Source organism: Ciconia boyciana, chromosome 3 (genome assembly GCF_034638445.1).
Source record: "Ciconia boyciana chromosome 3, ASM3463844v1, whole genome shotgun sequence".
Lineage (NCBI taxonomy): Eukaryota > Metazoa > Chordata > Aves > Ciconiiformes > Ciconiidae > Ciconia > Ciconia boyciana.
The window spans coordinates 4,394,753-4,410,454 of record NC_132936.1 but is presented as its reverse complement, the minus strand read 5'-3'; the positions used below and the strand labels follow the sequence as shown (position 1 = coordinate 4,410,454).

Sequence of the window (15,702 nt, the reverse complement as noted above, 5' to 3'; positions counted from 1 at the left end):
ATGACATCATCTACAGATCTAAGAGAGGGTGAGCCCATATCCTGTCTTCCACCTGCGTTAATGGAATATATATACATACACTTTTAATTTAAGTTATGGTCAGAAACCACAGTTAAGGTTGGGAAAAAAACACCTACTCCACAATAACTGGGACAGCACAGAAGCCCTTATAAAAAGTCCAGCAGCAAATGTGCCCAGACACCTTCAGTTCGACAGAGCCCAGCACAAGCATCAGCCACAGTAAGAGAAAGAAGGAAGGAAGATGTCTCCGATCCTTTGTGCTTCTCTGGTAAGAACTTGCCTTGTAGTTTTTTTCCCCCAATTTGACAGAGACATATTTGAATTCTAATAGATGACTGTCAGGACCCAGCTTTAAAACACTTGTTTAAACCATTAATAATTGAAAATTACTAAAATGGGAGACTGCTAAATAGCACCAGCATAGGGCAGCAATGAGACCGTATGGGTAAATTAAGGACAGGGCTACTGCCACATACTCTGAAGTCAAGAAATACATTGAAAATTCAACCTTTGAGTGTCTTTTTGTTGTTGTAACCTTTCTGCTATCTCCTGTATTATATTATTTTGTATAATTGAAATTTTTTTATCACCAAATTACAACTGAGTGTGTATCATGCCTTTCAGCACTGTAAGGATTAGTTAATGAAAGCAAGAGTGGATGTGATATATGGCACATTTTTGCATAATTGCTCCAACCTACAGTATAAGCTTTAACTACCAGCTAGGCTGACTGTGGATGAATTTCCCAGATGGACAGAAGAGTCGTTAGGCGTGCTGTGTTACAACAGCTGTACCTGCGTTGGGTCCTAAATGCTTCAATTGTCTTCAGGTCAGATCACTGCTCTTAATGCTGCTGGCCGTGCTGTCAGTCAGCAGTTCTGCCTACGGGAAGGTGATACGGCCTGGACTCAAGCCAGAGAGCCTCTTCAAGCAAGCATATGCTGGATGCCTGACCCAAAAAGGCTCAAAATTCCCTCAAACTGTGAGAGTGAACGTAAGCATCAGCAACATGAACCAGGACACCAAAGCGACTCTTGATGTCAGCAGCCGCTCGCTGGCTCCGTGGGATTACAGGTATGATCTCTGTCTTTACGGTCTAGAAATACACTGGCTGCAATGCTCAAGACTAATGCAGAGGCTATGCCCACGTCTTTATTATCAGTGCTTCACTGTTGCGAGATTTTGGAAATATGAGGGTATCCACAGTCTGTATAATCCTCTTTGAAATCAACACAAAAAGGAGCACAGAGCAAAAGCATGGTCTAGGCCAACATATAGAAGGCAAAGAAAATTACTTTTGTAATTTAATTAATTTATTTATATACTGGGACAAGCTTTACCTTCAAAAGTATTCTTTATCTAAGAGATTATCAAAAAGGCCTCGGAGGGTTAACATTGCACGAAATTCAATGGTGATTTAATAACATCAGCATCAGGCCCTAAGAATATTTCATGTTTTGGAGGGGAGCTGAAGGTTTTTGGATCCGTTAGTCAGTCTGACATGTTGGGAAGCTCAAATATCAATTCTAATCAGTCTTTCAAAGTCAGTGCCTATTTGAAGCAAGTTCTTTGCAAAGGCAGTTGCATGCAATCCTGGCATGCTTGTCTTACACTTAAAAACCTGCTTTATTTTTACTTACCTACCCTTTATTTACACTTAAAAACCTACAGCAGCGGAGGGTTTACTGCCCCTTAGTAGGCAATCTCCTAGGAGGTGCAGGTTCCTGACCTGGGAGCCCATGATGATCCATACCTTCATGACTCCAGAGACACAGCAGCATTTCCATTTCAAATACTTCCTTTAATGTCAACTTACAGAATCGATGAGGATCACAACCGTTTCCCCCAAGTGATTGCTGATGCCAAGTGCCGCCACTCCAGGTGTGTGAATTTGAACGGGCAGCTGGACCACAGTGTCAACTCCGTCCCCATCAAACAGGAGATCCTCGTCCTCCGGAGGGAGCAGAAAGGCTGCCACCAATCATACCGGTTGGAGAAGAAAATAATCACTGTGGGCTGCACGTGTGTCACCCCCTTGATCCAACACCAGGCTTAAAGGCAGCCAGTAGTGTAAGAGCAGGGAGCCACAGAGGAGAGTTTCCTTGCCTAACAGCAATGACATGAAGGGCCCTTATTCAGTCTCCGCAAAACCGAATCAAGCTGTAATGATTATCTAGAATTTATCAGAATATATTAAAAATTAATAAGTCTCAGTTTAAAAAAAAAAATTCCTTTTCCCTCAAAATCTTGAACTCTATAAATTCAGAATCCGGACACCTTCATGTGTTGGGCTGAAAAAGTAATAGGAACTCTTTACACAACTTCAGTTTACAGTTTGAAATGTTTATTTATGTAATTCTATTTATGCTGGTGGAAGAGTTAGTAATAATGTATCTGTTTATTTATCTTTGTGTAATAAAAATTAGTAAATAACTCTGTGGTGTTCTCCTTTCTTTCTAAAAAAGCCTCTTTGTTAAGGCAAGAAATCACTCAGTTCAAATATTACCCTGTAAGAGATTTGCATGATGCGAAAACCTAAAATTCTCTTAATAACATCTAGCTCTGCTGCAGTAGAATGTAAAGTCCATAAAAAAGCTAGGGCTTGTATCATTAACACCATTTTACCGATAGAGAAACTAAGATACCTGGAGGAAAATGATTTACCAAGTGACACCCAATAGATTCACATTAAAGACAGACTAGCAAAAAAAGCAGTGGGTAACTAACCAGTTATCCACCTAATTATCCAATTGGAAAGGAATTTTTAAAGATAGATTCAACACAATACTTTGAATGCTTCTTTGGGGGGAAAGAAACTCCCTCCCCTAAAATGGCGAGTGCGTTTCCATTGCGAAGTTTTAACTTTAGTCCGACGCTATCTAGAATTTCACTCCAACCCATTTCAACACATTTTCTGTGGAGCAGAGTCACTACCCAGGTACATGAGGAAAAGCGCATGAGTGAGTCGGGTGGATAATTGAAGCAATTAACCACATATTGCTAACTGCAATTGTAATTTTCTCCATGCTCGTGTCCTTCCGATATGTTCGCTGCCAGCAGCTAGTGCTTCAAATGTAGACCACACTGACACAGCACTTCTACCTTGGTTGCGATGGGACTTGCGTAGGTGGATGTTTAGCACTGCGGGTGGGTTTATTTAAAGCACATTTGGGTTAAAAGTGCTCAGATGAAAATGTTCCGTGTTTCAAAAGGCAGGCTGGTTTGTGAAGATGCGGATATTTTGTTTGCTGCCATCTCGGGGAGGCGTGACCCTTCTCAGGCACTGTCAAAATGTCATCGGCAAATGCAACAGCAAATACAGAATTTCTAGAGAAGCAGAGGTCAGGGATGCAAGTCCCTAATGAGAGGCAAGGTCCTCTCAGGTGAAAGCATCTTCTCCAGATCCAGCTGTGCTAACTGGAGATGTGATCATCTCAACTTTTGCTGCTGGGGGTTATTCCCTCCAGCTGTGCCAGTGAGCCTAAACCCTCCCTAATCTACACATGCAAAATCAGGTGGATCAGCTTGTAACCTAAACTCACAGCACAGCCACAGGTTTCATACCATCCCTTGACCTAGCAGATATATGCTGGTCCAAAGAAACATTAATTAACTCTGAGTGGTCACAGTATCTGCAATCACAGCAGCGTACTCCTGTCCACACCTTTAGTTACCTTCAAACACTGATAGAACTTTGCCCATATGTAGGTATCTAGCAGTATATGTGATCCTAACTTAGCTTGTTTCCTACCTTGTCTCCAACTAGACAGGCCTCCTGAGGTCCTGAAGTTCACCTAGCTGGCTGTCCCAAGAATATTAAGTATGGGAACAGACTGCCAAAAAAAAAAACCATCGAGGAACACTCATCCTTTGAGGTTTTGTCATGGTTTAAACCCGGTTGGGAACTAAGCACCGCACAGCTGCTTGCTCACCCTGCCCCCCCGCCCCCAGTGGGATGGGGGAGAGAATCGGAAAAAAAAAGTAAAACTCATGGGTTGAGATAAAGACAGTTTAATAGGACAGCAGAGAAAGAGAAACTAATAATAATAGTAGTAGTAATAACAACAATAACAATAATAATAATAATAATGATAAAAGAATGTACAAAACAAGTGATGCACAATGCAATTGCTCACCACCCGCTGACCAATGCCCAGCCAGTTCCCAAGCAGAGATTGCGGCTCCCTGGCCAACTCCCCCCAGTTTCTATACTGAGCATGCTGTCATATGGTATGGAATAGCCCTTTGGCCAGTTGGGGTCAGCTGTCCTGGCTGTGCCCCCTCCCAGCTTCTTCTGCACCTGGCAGAGCATGGGAAGCTGAAAAGTCCTTGACTAGTGTAAGCACTGCTCAGCAACAACTAAAACATCAGTGTATTATCGACATTATTCTCATACTAAATGCAAAACACAGCACTAGACCAGCTACTAGGAAGAAAATTAACTATCCCAGCCAAAACCAGGACAGGTTTTCAAGGAGTTAAATAAACATCAGTCCAGAAAGATTGAAATAGAACTGCCTTGTCCGTTAGATAATCTCTCAACGTCCTACCACTTGCTATAGAAGGAGCTTTGGCAAATTGTCTGCAGCAGACCAAGTAACTTTTAACACTTAAAATTACAGTAAGTCCCACCCTTTATTACCTGGTAGTGATGTGCAGTTAGCTGGAGTTGGCACATGAGTAATGGAGACTAGTTAGCAACGCTGAGAGAGAGCTACTATGTGGAAAAAGTCAGAACTAGGTCAGCAAGAGATGACGCAGTTGGAGTACCAAACGTCGACAGCTTTCTGCTGACAGGTTGCAAAGATGCTCCGGTCCCCCTTCCAGCAGCGTCATTCTCCCTTGGACCATTTACCAGCCCAATGAAATCTGTGCCTTAGGACACAACCCTTTTTTATTTACTTGGCCTCATGCCAACTTCATGCTCACCTCTGCAAGCTGCTTGGGTGTTATACATGTTCCTGCAGAAGCGTTTAATAGTATGATTGCCTGGATTTGTTTGGCCTGAGGACTGTTTTCTTTTCTACTGCAAGTTCTCTTGTAACTCCTAGCATCATGAGCTAAGAGGTCTTCCTTCGCATTGCTGTGTTCAGTTGATAAGGTGTAGAACAATTCCAACTCAATGCCCCCTGCCACGAGGTCACCTAATCAGTGCCTTTGTTTCTCTGGGCAAACGTTCATGACTACAGTCAATAATGATCATAACAGGAGACCGAAGAGAGTGGGAGTCCTCTTTCACCCTTGCACAGCTCTTACCAGTTTGAGGTTCAATATGTAAAGCTTGCTCTTTCTTGTTTTGGAGAGTTTCAGTGCACATGGATGCTTATTTAATGTCCTTAAATGATATCATCAAGGAGGGGGGGAGAATCACCGCAAAACCCTCTTCAACACAAAGGTTTCCAGTCCAGCACTGCTCCCTGTCTCAGTTTCATGTCAGTTTGCAAAATCTGAGCAGCAGCAGCTTAGGAGCCAGGTTGCTTGGAAACCTGTGAGTAAAACCCAGCAGAAAGGGAAGTTTGAGATTGGTTTTGTGTAGCAAATGATCAGATAACCATGCACATCATTGCCAGTTATCAAAGCAAGCTGGACAGTTACCAGATGCTTGTAAAAGGTGTTATAGATCTGACTGTCCAGCAAGCCTTACGTCGTGAAGGAGGCCAGGAGTACGGATTTCGGAAATAAAAAGCAAACCCAAAAAATTATAGGGGCAAGTTAGAGGGAAGATAAACCATCTCTGTTCATTTACTGGAACAGGGAACCTTGGTCATGATACAAACATATTGTGCTTACTAAGCATGCAGATAAATCAGAAACATGACTCTTTGTACTGGTAAAACCACCAAAACTCACTCATAGAAAGTTATGCCCAGAAAACAGTATTTTGAGTAGACCCTACTCAGTCCACGACCCCCAACGACCGTCAAACATATTTTTAGTCTTTTGCTGAAGTTACAGAAAAAGGTGAAAAAAATGAGCTAGTTTTCTGAAGGAAAAAAAGACAAAGAAAAGTTACCCAGAAAGAAGGAACAATTTTATCTGAAGATCTGAGGACTTGAAGCTGCTACCGCTATCCAGCCTTGGAAGTATGGAGAATAATTAGCAAAGACGGAAAATGTTTGTGTGAGTAGCAAAGACAGAAAGCGTGGCTTGTTTCTGGTGCTGAGCCTGGCTGGCATCTTCTCAGCTCCTGAAAGCCAGCACCAGCACATAGTCCCATCCCCACCAACAGCTCTGAGCCTGCCAAGTAGTATCAGGCAATCACAGACAGTTTAAGCAGGTTTTTTTTGTCACCACCTTGTAACAGTGCTGTAGAAGATACAGACTTGGCCCACACAACTAGACCCTTCTTAAGCACAAGGTTAGAAATAATATCAGAGAGCAAAGAAGAGGAAGAAGGGGAAGGAGACAAGAGGAGATGAAGGCAAGTCTCACATTTTACCCCGTGATGATGACATGGGCACAGGTTTCTGCTTTGATCTGTCAGGACATCTCCCAGGACAGCCAGAACGCACAGCTGATATGGAAACTCCATCGTCTATACCCATCATGTCAGCACCAAACCACAGATCCCCAAAGGACTGACCAGCAAATCGCTCATCCCCTCAAAATTTTGTCTGTTAGGTCTAACTCTCGACAAGCCATGTTAACTTCTGGGTTTTCAAGCCATTGCTCCCTTGGCTTACCAAACACAAACACAAACAGTTCTTGGCTTGTTTCAACCTTTCAGGTTGCAACCTTTGCATTCTTTATATATTTAATTTCTGTGCACTTTTAAAAGCACTGATTTTGTGGAACAGGCTGACCTGGTCTGTAGTCCCTTTGAACACCTCCAGGAGCATCTGCCTGTTGTCAAGGGTCCAAAGAAGCCTGACTCACACCTGCAGGCCAATACGTCCACAGGTCACAGCACAGGTCTGGGAGGAGGCATCTGCCCGGGCTCACATCGCTGCTGTGCCTCCCAGCCCATGTTAATGCAGGAGTCTCTGCAGCGTGCTCCCTCCGACATGCCATGAGAGCTGCTACACAACAGGATCCCTGCTTGAGCTGCCAGAACAGGCAAAGCCAAGGGGAGGAGTGAGCAAGGGGACAGGGAAAGGAGGTTAGGGAGAGGCAAGCAGAAGAGGAAAGGAACAGGAAAGGCCGCGAGGCTCAGATACTAACCTGTGACCGTAGGTTGCTTAGCCCAGCAGGTTACGAGAAGACACTGCGACACTGCTACTACACCTACAGCTGTGTCTTCTCCTCGGTAAGATAACTGAGTCCCTGAAGGCTGCTCTAAGCTACATTTCAGAGCCAGAGACACCCAGCTAGGCATCCAGGGGCTGGGTCCGTTGCTGCAAGGGAAAGAAAAACAAGCAAAGCCTTTCGCAAAGGCTGGTCCTCAGTTGTGAACTGTACTTGTCTTGGTGGCGATATGACTGTGCTGTTTACAAGAAGCATAAACTCGTTGGCTGTATTCTTAGATTGCTAGGAATGAAAGGCAACCACCTACCTCATCACAAAAGCCAGCACCTAAAAAATAACCAGACTCATATTTACAACCAATTGCACTCTAAGAATGATGCCATTAGAAGGAAATAACCTTTGTTGCTTGTTTTGTATAGAAACAATGCCCACATACAAGCGCATGCATTACCGAGAGGTGTGTGGTTTGCAGTTGGTAGTGCTGGCTGCAAGACCTCATGACCCATGGGTGGGACTTCTTTAATTAGCTACCTTTGCAATTTCTTAATTCGCTACTTCATAATTCATCCACTTAGAACAACTCTTAAACTAAGCTGATGGGTGTTACCTTTTTCTGTAACTGTAAAAGAGCATCAGCACAGGAGCTTACACCCATTTAGCTGCCACGAACCCAGTGCCAAAATAATTAAGTTTGAAGAGAGAAATGCAGGCAGAAATGTTTTTCTCCCCACAAAACAAGTAAGGACAACTCCACAGGTTAGGTTTGTCAAAAGGGAGAGAAATAGGTCAGGAGTAAGAACCAGGGTGTGCAGCGTGCGATTTCCTGGTCAGCGGTTACTGTAAGAGAAGAGCTGGTGTTATGCAAGAACGCGCAGAAGACGCCTCCATGGGTTTGTGCTCCACCACATGAAGATCGTGGTGGTCATAATGAAACAGCTGCTGCCACAAATGAGTACCAATGCTTGTAACTGAATGAGACTCTTTCCCCGCCTGGTTACCCAAGGATTGTTGAACTGGCTCCCAGCGACCTGCGGGGCAGGGAATACACTCGACTCGACAAACAAGCACCAAAGGGAGTCATCTGGACCCAACGACTTGTATGACCTACCCAGGGGAGGAAACCGAGGGTCTACCTGCACCAGGTGTATCTAATTTAAAGTAGTTTCTGTGCAGCCAAAATTAAATACAAGAATGCTTGCACACAGGTTTATCCTGGTTTAAATGCAGTTAAACAAGGAAATACAGGCTTAAAACTTCCACCAGCAAAAACCAAAGTCAGAGGTCTGAGAATCTGGCTCAGCTCTGGATGAAACATGAGTAATGTCAAAAAAAACCAACACTGCAGCAATCTGATAAAATAATAAATAGTGAGTCTTGCTAGGCTGTCCTCCTTGTTTAGCTAAGGGAGAGAAATGGCAATTCCTCCTTTCTTAAGTTAGGACACCTCAGCTCAGCAGGCAATCCTGCCCTGGAGGTGTTTATTCCTTGTTCCCTTGGTGTGGAGGGATCCTCATCCACCACTTTAAGCCCAACACCTAGTATTTGGTTGGTTAGAGCAGTGAGATGAAGCCATCTTTGCACATTTCCCTGCATTCCTGCTCAGCCAACCATCCAGCTGGTGGAGGACAAGGTTGCTTGTAAGGATGACATCTTGTCTGGAAGAGGATAAAACAGACCTTTCCCAGCTCACACGAACCAGGCTAAACCCCCATCCCAAATTTTGGCTGTGGCCCTGCAATGTGATATCTCGCACCTCTTTTCCCACTATCCCTAGAGACCATCCCCAAGGTCTAGAGAACTTGGCTCCATTGCCAACTCCCCCAGCACTGCCTGTATAACCTCACTTCACCACTTTAAGCTCTTTTTTGCATCTTTTAATCTATTTAGGCTGCAAGTTCTCTTGCGCTCCCTCTTAATCATATCACTGCACTGGAAAAAAACTGATCTTTGTTGAAATCTCTCAGTGCTACTGCAGCACAAACCCATTCTCTGTATCTGCTTTAATTTTGAGCTACCATAAACCAACATTCTTTTAAATAAAATACAATTTTTATTCAGTGGATAAGTTATTGAATAAATACAGACAAACATTTCCCATTTTTTTGATACTCTGAGCACATAAAAAGTCATAGATACAGTCATAAATAGAAGATATAAATAGAAATATAAACACCCATTAGTTCTTTGCCATTTTAACTCTCAATGCAAGTGGACTCAATTCTCTCCCAAAATGCTCTGGAATAAGTCAGTCAGCCGCCGCTCCCCACGGAGCAGCAGTGACACAAAACCAGAGTGCGATGAAAATCAGATCTAGTGGCACTTATGTCAGATTTACACTAGAAATATGCTAGTGAGCAGGGATGGCCAGAGGAGGAAAAGGGGCTAGGGGATGAGGAAGGGAGAGAGAAGGTGCAGGAGTAGGGATTTTTTGTGGCAGTGCTGGTTGACATTGGGGCAATTTACAGCTGAGAACAACTTTTGAAACTATAATTCATTTGATTCACCAAACTGATATAAGCTGCAATGAAAAAAAAAAAAAAAGCACTGCTTTACCCCCTCCCTGCTTGGAGTCACAAACAAAACTTTTCCTCCATCCCCCTCTCTCCCCTCCCTCAGCAGCTACCGGTGATTCCCGTTCTAAAATCCATAAACAAACAACAGCAAGAATCAGTACTTTCAGGAGGTAATTTGCTCAGATTTAGAAAGGAGAAGTCATGTGGAATTCCTGGGATGTAAGGTGGGCAACTGTGGGATTTCTCCAGAGGGATGTTCGTATGAGACACTTATTCTTCCCAGTGTTGCTTCCCCTACAAATTCCTTCAGGACTGGTGGTGGACGATTGGAGTGGCACACGTGCAGCCCACGGTGATGACTTTCTTCTCCAGGTGGTAAGTGGGCAGGCAGCCCTGCTGCTCCCGCCGGAGGACGAGGATCTCCTGTTGGATGGGGACGGAGTTGAGGCTGTGGTCCTCCTGCCCCAGTGGGTTCACACAGCCGGAGAGGCGGCACTTGGCGTCAGCAATCACCTGGGGGAAGCGGTTGGGGTCCTCATCGAGCCTGGGGATGGGGACACAAAAGGGTTTTATGCACTTGCCCAACACGGTTTGGCAGGATCTTCTTGTTTATCTCCATGAAAGGCCCATACTATTTACCTGTGTATCATCATTATGAGAAAAGGCCAAAGAATTTCCCCATCTTCAACATTTTTGGAATGATTTCCTAGAAATGGAATCAATTTTGGGAGGCTAATATTGCCATACCATTCTTTAGGAGTTGATGAATGGAGTGAAGCTGGGTGAAATACAGAACTGATTGCAAGTGGACTATTCATTTTTGTTGGGTTTTGTTTTAATTTCAGCATTCAAAAATTTCTTTCAGTTAGGAAAATGTAAAATTACAATGTACTGACATTTTTCTTTTGCTAGAGGAATAGTTATTTGACAAAGATTGACAAGATGATTAGAAACCATTCAAATGATGTCCCCTTGCACTGTAAACAGTTTCTCTTGGAGAAATCTCACCCAACATCAAAATGAAAGTGTGTGTCAAGAAGTGTTTGCAATATTCACAGGACTTCAGGCTTATGCTGAGAACCAGCCATCATTCACCACAAAAAACATCTGTGTAGCACAGCCATTGCAATTTAGATAACAACTAAACAGTTACCTGTAATCCCAAGGAGCAAGAGACCGGTTCCTGACATCGTGGACCATCCTAAAAGCATGATCTGAATTGCTGATACCAATGTCAACTTTCACTGTCGTAGGGAATTTGAGATCCTTTTGCTTCAGGCAATCTTCATGAAGCCTCACAGAGCCACTATCCTTGCTGAGATGAAGATAAGATACCCTCCCATGAGGTGAGCTCCTTACGGTGAGTGCTAGAACCAGCACCAAAAGCAGTGATCTGAACTGGGAGAGAGAAAGGAGTCATTGGTTCAGTTCAGGCGAGAGAGAGAGCACAAAGAGCCAAGTCTTGACTAGACTGGACCATCAATGGACCATATAACTAGCAAGAGGAGAAGGATGCAGAACGTAAGTCCTATCCTGAATCCCTTCATTGCTGTGAATCGGTACTGGGCAGTGGCTGATCTTCATACTTAGGTTTGGGTGAGACGGGCCAGCATGAGCAAATAGCGCAATGATGTTAATAATACTCGTCACAACAGATGCTAAACTCCGATTCAAATTCTGATTCATAGTTGGCTCTGCACCAAGAAGAGCATCTCTCCAACAAGCTATGAAAGGTCCTCCTCTACAGTCAAACAGCAATGTCTTATGATCTACACGGTGAGGTAAGGACTCGGCTGACCCCATGCCTACGCTTAGAAACCTAGTAAGCCATATGCTTTCTCAGGACAGGAAAGGTTGGCCACATAGCAACCATCTGCTGGAAATAACCCTTTTCTCGATGACATCTGAGATTCTTGGGCCATTACCAGGAGCTAGGGTTTTAGGAAAAGGCGACAGATAAATGCAAAGCTTTTAATAAAATCGCAAGAGTTGACAGCACTGCAAATACCACCCAGGCTGAAATTTAAATGCACAGACATTCACTTCACAGTAAAATTTCAGCAATTTTGATAGCACGTTGTCTGAGAAAGACTGTCTCTCCCAATCCCACATCAGCAGTGCTGCCCTTACAGATAAATAATGGATAGTCCATTGTCTCCTTGTCACTCAAGCACCAAAACCTTTTGCAAAAGCTCAGGACAGAAAGCTGTATCGGACAGAATCAGCATCCCATTCAGCTCCCACTAAGACCAAGAAGGGTTGCTCGTAGATAACAGCATCATGGGATCTGCATTCTGCTTTTTCTTTTGCAGCAAATATATCTTAACACTTACACCAAATATAAGTACTTACCACTGCAGCATAGCTGGCAAAAGCCATGGCAACGTCTCCGCTGTTTTAGGTGGATTGCACACGGTGACAGAGCACAAGAGTTCTCCTTCTCCGAGACCTCTTCCACTCTGCGTGTGTCTCAAAGCCAGTTGTGGTCTCCTTTTTATAGTGAAGTTCAACCACTACCATCCTTTCCATTGCAATGTATAGTTGGCTTACCCTGACCTGAGGTTAGGAGCTGATATTTCATTTTCTAGCCCACTTCCTTCCGTCTACCTCCAGAAAGGGGAGGGCAGATACTATATCATCAGAATCCCAAATCAGGCAATACAGTTTATGCAGGCAGATAAAGAGATAAGGGAAGAAAAGGAGAAAAAAAATTGTTCAGGTAGCTTTTTTTTTTCCCCTTCCCGCCCCCTCTTTCTAATATTAATGTTGTTTCACCACAAACACATCTGTGGATGCACTTCCACGTGCCTCACACAAACCAAACAGCAGAGATCAGCAAGCTGCAAAGTCAGGCACCCAACAAAGGTTTCAAAATGAGGACAGGACATGGAACTTCACAGTTTAACCTCCCTTTACTTCAATTGCACAATCTGCCTCCACCTCATCTTGGGGATCCCTGTGTCCTGCGGTGAGCAGGCAGGGGAAGAGTAGATGCCCAGGAGAAGTCCTCCTGGGGGACCTCAGGGCACTGGGAGCTGGGATGCCTTCTCCACTCATTACTGAGATGCTGTGTTGGCATATTCTGGAGAGCTCTTTGTAAAACTCATGCATGCACTGTAAGGGCTCTGAGGGCATTAATTGGCCTTCCTGGCCTTGACCAGCATCACCATGGGTTTCCCTCCACAGCCGATCACCCGGAGCCTCATTTCAGTTCAGCTCTGGGCCCCTAGTCCCTGCCTGAGCTATGCTGTACGAGTGATGGTTTCCTGCCCCTTCTCTGGCCTTGTCTACTGGATGGACCTTGGAGTAGCGTTTCTCCTGGATGGACTCCTTGGACATACATGGTAGACCATCTCCATGGCCATACTGTACTGCATTTTGCCTAGGTCTCCTCTGAGTGCCAAGGCGGCTGGAGAAAATATAAAGTATTTTTAAACAGCTTTTTTCCCATTTTAAAGTGCCTGAAAGGGCTGTATCACCACCACAGTGGCTGTAGATGGTGATGACACAGCAATGTGTTATGGTGCAGGGTGAGGTGTGGGGGTAGCTGGGAACGTAGGACCCCCTGTGGTAGCATTGGAGCAAACTCACATGGAGTCAGTATCCTGGCAAGCAACTGGGAGAGTCTTTTGATGATACAGTGAAAATCCGACCAAACTTGACTAAATCACAAATGTTTATAAAGCTTCAGCAAGCACAATGCAAGGGCTTGGCAGAATTTAGCAGCTAAAGTCTGGATAGGATTAATTGCTCCTTAAGAACTTTTCCCAATGTGCTTTTTCCTCTTCTGTGTCAGTGTATCACACCTGTTCAGTAAAATACACGTTTAAGCTCTTAGAGCGATGAGAAGGTAATTCTGTCCTTGTTCGGAGTTGCCAAATCCAGTAGCCCCAAATTCAAACCCAGTGGAGGTGAGGCTGCTACAGCTCTATGCCCCCATGTTCCTCCAGTAGCAAAGCTGAGCACGGGTTCCCAATAGGCAAATACACACACACACGTATGCAGCACGTGTATAACATATACACATATGCAGATGCCCAGCCACATGGATCAACACAGGCAAAAAACATCACTCAAGCAAACACAAACAGGACCAATGGCCTCATCTTGTTCCCTTCTCTGGCTGATCAGGGTGAAAGCCTGTTTGTAGAAAATAGGTACATATATATATATATATACACACACACATACAAGATGGATCTCTCCAGTTATTGGCCTTAGACCATCTCTCCAGTAGCTGCCCCCTGATCCCCCGGTCTCCCCATTGCTTCATGCACAGACACAAACACACACCAGTGGGTCTCCCCAGGAGCTGCTCCAGACTTATGACCTTACCAGTAGCCAACTCCCAGATCCCAAAATCTCTCCAGTAGCTGGTCTAGACCTCCCAGTACCCCCAGTAGCCAATTTGCAGACCCTCTGGTCTCTCCAGCATCCTGCCAAGACTTATGGCTGCTCCAATACCTGGAGATAGTCCAGCTTGATGTCTTTAGCATTTCCACACCGACATACATCCTCACACAATATGCACACACACCGGTCCCCCCCATTGCTGGCCCTTAGACCTTGCGGCACTTGCATTTAGGACAGAGAGTGAAATTACACTAAAAAAAAAAGAAAAAAGCTAAGAAAAGGATTTAATAAGAAGACAGGGCACACTGGGGTGATCAGGCACAGAACTCAGCCAAACAAGCATACTGACCACCATCCCACTTACATGCGGTCAGCCCCTATCATCCCTTCTCTCATTTTCCTGTTTGTTCCTCACTGATCCACCCTGATCCTTTCCAACTTTGCCCCTTCCCCTAAACATCCCATAATAAGTCTTGCACAATCCCAAAATATTCTTCTCAGCACACCATAATGAGTCCCATACCCTGTAGCCAGCAAGGTGATGTGGGGAAAGCCTCCCCCATTGACTTGTCTGGTGGGTCTCACATCTGGACTTGGGGTGACCATCCTCCTTGGACAGCCCTGAAAGAGCTGGGTCAGGGGCTCCGCTGGCACTACATTATTTGGGTTCCTCCACCTGGTACTGCTCCTCTGCTCCTTTGTGTTCGTGGAAAATAATGGCTTTTAATCGCACAAGCTAACAATCCCCATTTTATAATTAGGGGAGAGAAGCATGAAAATAAAAGGGGAAGCAGGAGCAAGGACTCTGCTGTCTGTGATCCAGCAAGGATCAGCCACAAACTGGAGGGGAAAAAGCAGTGCACGTGCTGTTTCCCTGAAAGCACCAGCAGCTCTCTTTGGGAGTAAAAGTTATTTTCATTGCAGAAGAAGACCATGTAACCAGGTTGATCAGCTTCTCTGGGGAGAAAAGCCCCGAGAGAAGCCTCTCCCAAAGCCACGTAGCCAAGCTGGAAGAGGAGGACTGAAGTGTAGGACTCTTCACACAAATTCATCTTCAGTCCTCCAGAAAATCAACAGATTCACAGCATTTTCAGTCCTCCACAAAATCAGGAGCCTCTTACAGATTCACGGCATTTTCAAATCAGAAGGGACTAATCCGGTCCCTGCTCTATCCCTTCTTTTGATTAATACCAGCAGAAATCTCCATCGACTCATGCTTTATGCCACTGCAGGATGTTGTCATGATTTGTGGTCTGATTCAACTGACAGTTCAGAGACCAGCAACTCATCTCACGTAAATTTTTTGTATTTCAGGTTACTAAGTTCACCTGAGGTAATATCGATTTTGTGACACATGTTCCTATTCTGACTGTTCACATCTATATATCCACAAATGCATCTACTGAGACACAGAGTGTGGAAGACCAAGAGAGGGTAGAATTACCAGAAATCCACTTTTATAGCCCAGAAACTGACTCCCTTTTTTTCCCCTGAGTGCTTCCAGTGAAAGGACAAGGGCATTTCCATGAAAATGGCTTGGATTTTGCAGGTACAGGGTTAAGTGGAAATTGTTACATGCGCTGAAGCGATGATGTCATCACACCAAATACTGGGTTATTAGCCCTGACCA

The 15,702-nt window shown here is 44.5% G+C and overlaps 2 protein-coding genes across 2 annotated transcripts; one reads left to right on the top strand and one right to left on the bottom strand.

Annotated features, from left to right (window-relative positions):
- Positions 1-262: 262 nt before the first annotated feature.
- On the top strand, positions 263-2,077 carry IL17A (interleukin 17A). The gene is made up of 3 exons (XM_072857772.1): positions 263-289; positions 851-1,095; positions 1,840-2,077. Exons 1-3 carry the CDS (start codon positions 263-265, stop codon positions 2,075-2,077), a joined length of 510 nt encoding a protein of 169 aa, XP_072713873.1.
- A 7,948-nt stretch (positions 2,078-10,025) lies between these two features.
- Positions 10,026-12,098, bottom strand: LOC140649919 (interleukin-17F-like). Its single transcript, XM_072857759.1, has 3 exons — positions 12,072-12,098; positions 10,873-11,117; positions 10,026-10,263 (listed from the first exon to the last, which is right to left on the bottom strand). The coding sequence occupies exons 1-3, from the start codon at positions 12,096-12,098 to the stop codon at positions 10,026-10,028; spliced, it is 510 nt and encodes a 169-aa protein (XP_072713860.1).
- Positions 12,099-15,702: the final 3,604 nt, after the last annotated feature.

Coding starts and splice junctions, on each gene's coding strand:
- IL17A (XM_072857772.1), top strand. CDS start 263: ATGTCTCCGATCCTTTGTGCTTCTCTG. Junction 290..850: donor CGATCCTTTGTGCTTCTCTG/GTAAGAACTTGC, acceptor AATTGTCTTCAG/GTCAGATCACTGCTCTTAAT. Junction 1,096..1,839: donor CTGGCTCCGTGGGATTACAG/GTATGATCTCTG, acceptor GTCAACTTACAG/AATCGATGAGGATCACAACC.
- LOC140649919 (XM_072857759.1), bottom strand. CDS start 12,098: ATGGCTTTTGCCAGCTATGCTGCAGTG. Junction 11,118..12,071: donor TTGCCAGCTATGCTGCAGTG/GTAAGTACTTAT, acceptor TCTCTCTCCCAG/TTCAGATCACTGCTTTTGGT. Junction 10,264..10,872: donor CTTGCTCCTTGGGATTACAG/GTAACTGTTTAG, acceptor CCCCATCCCCAG/GCTCGATGAGGACCCCAACC.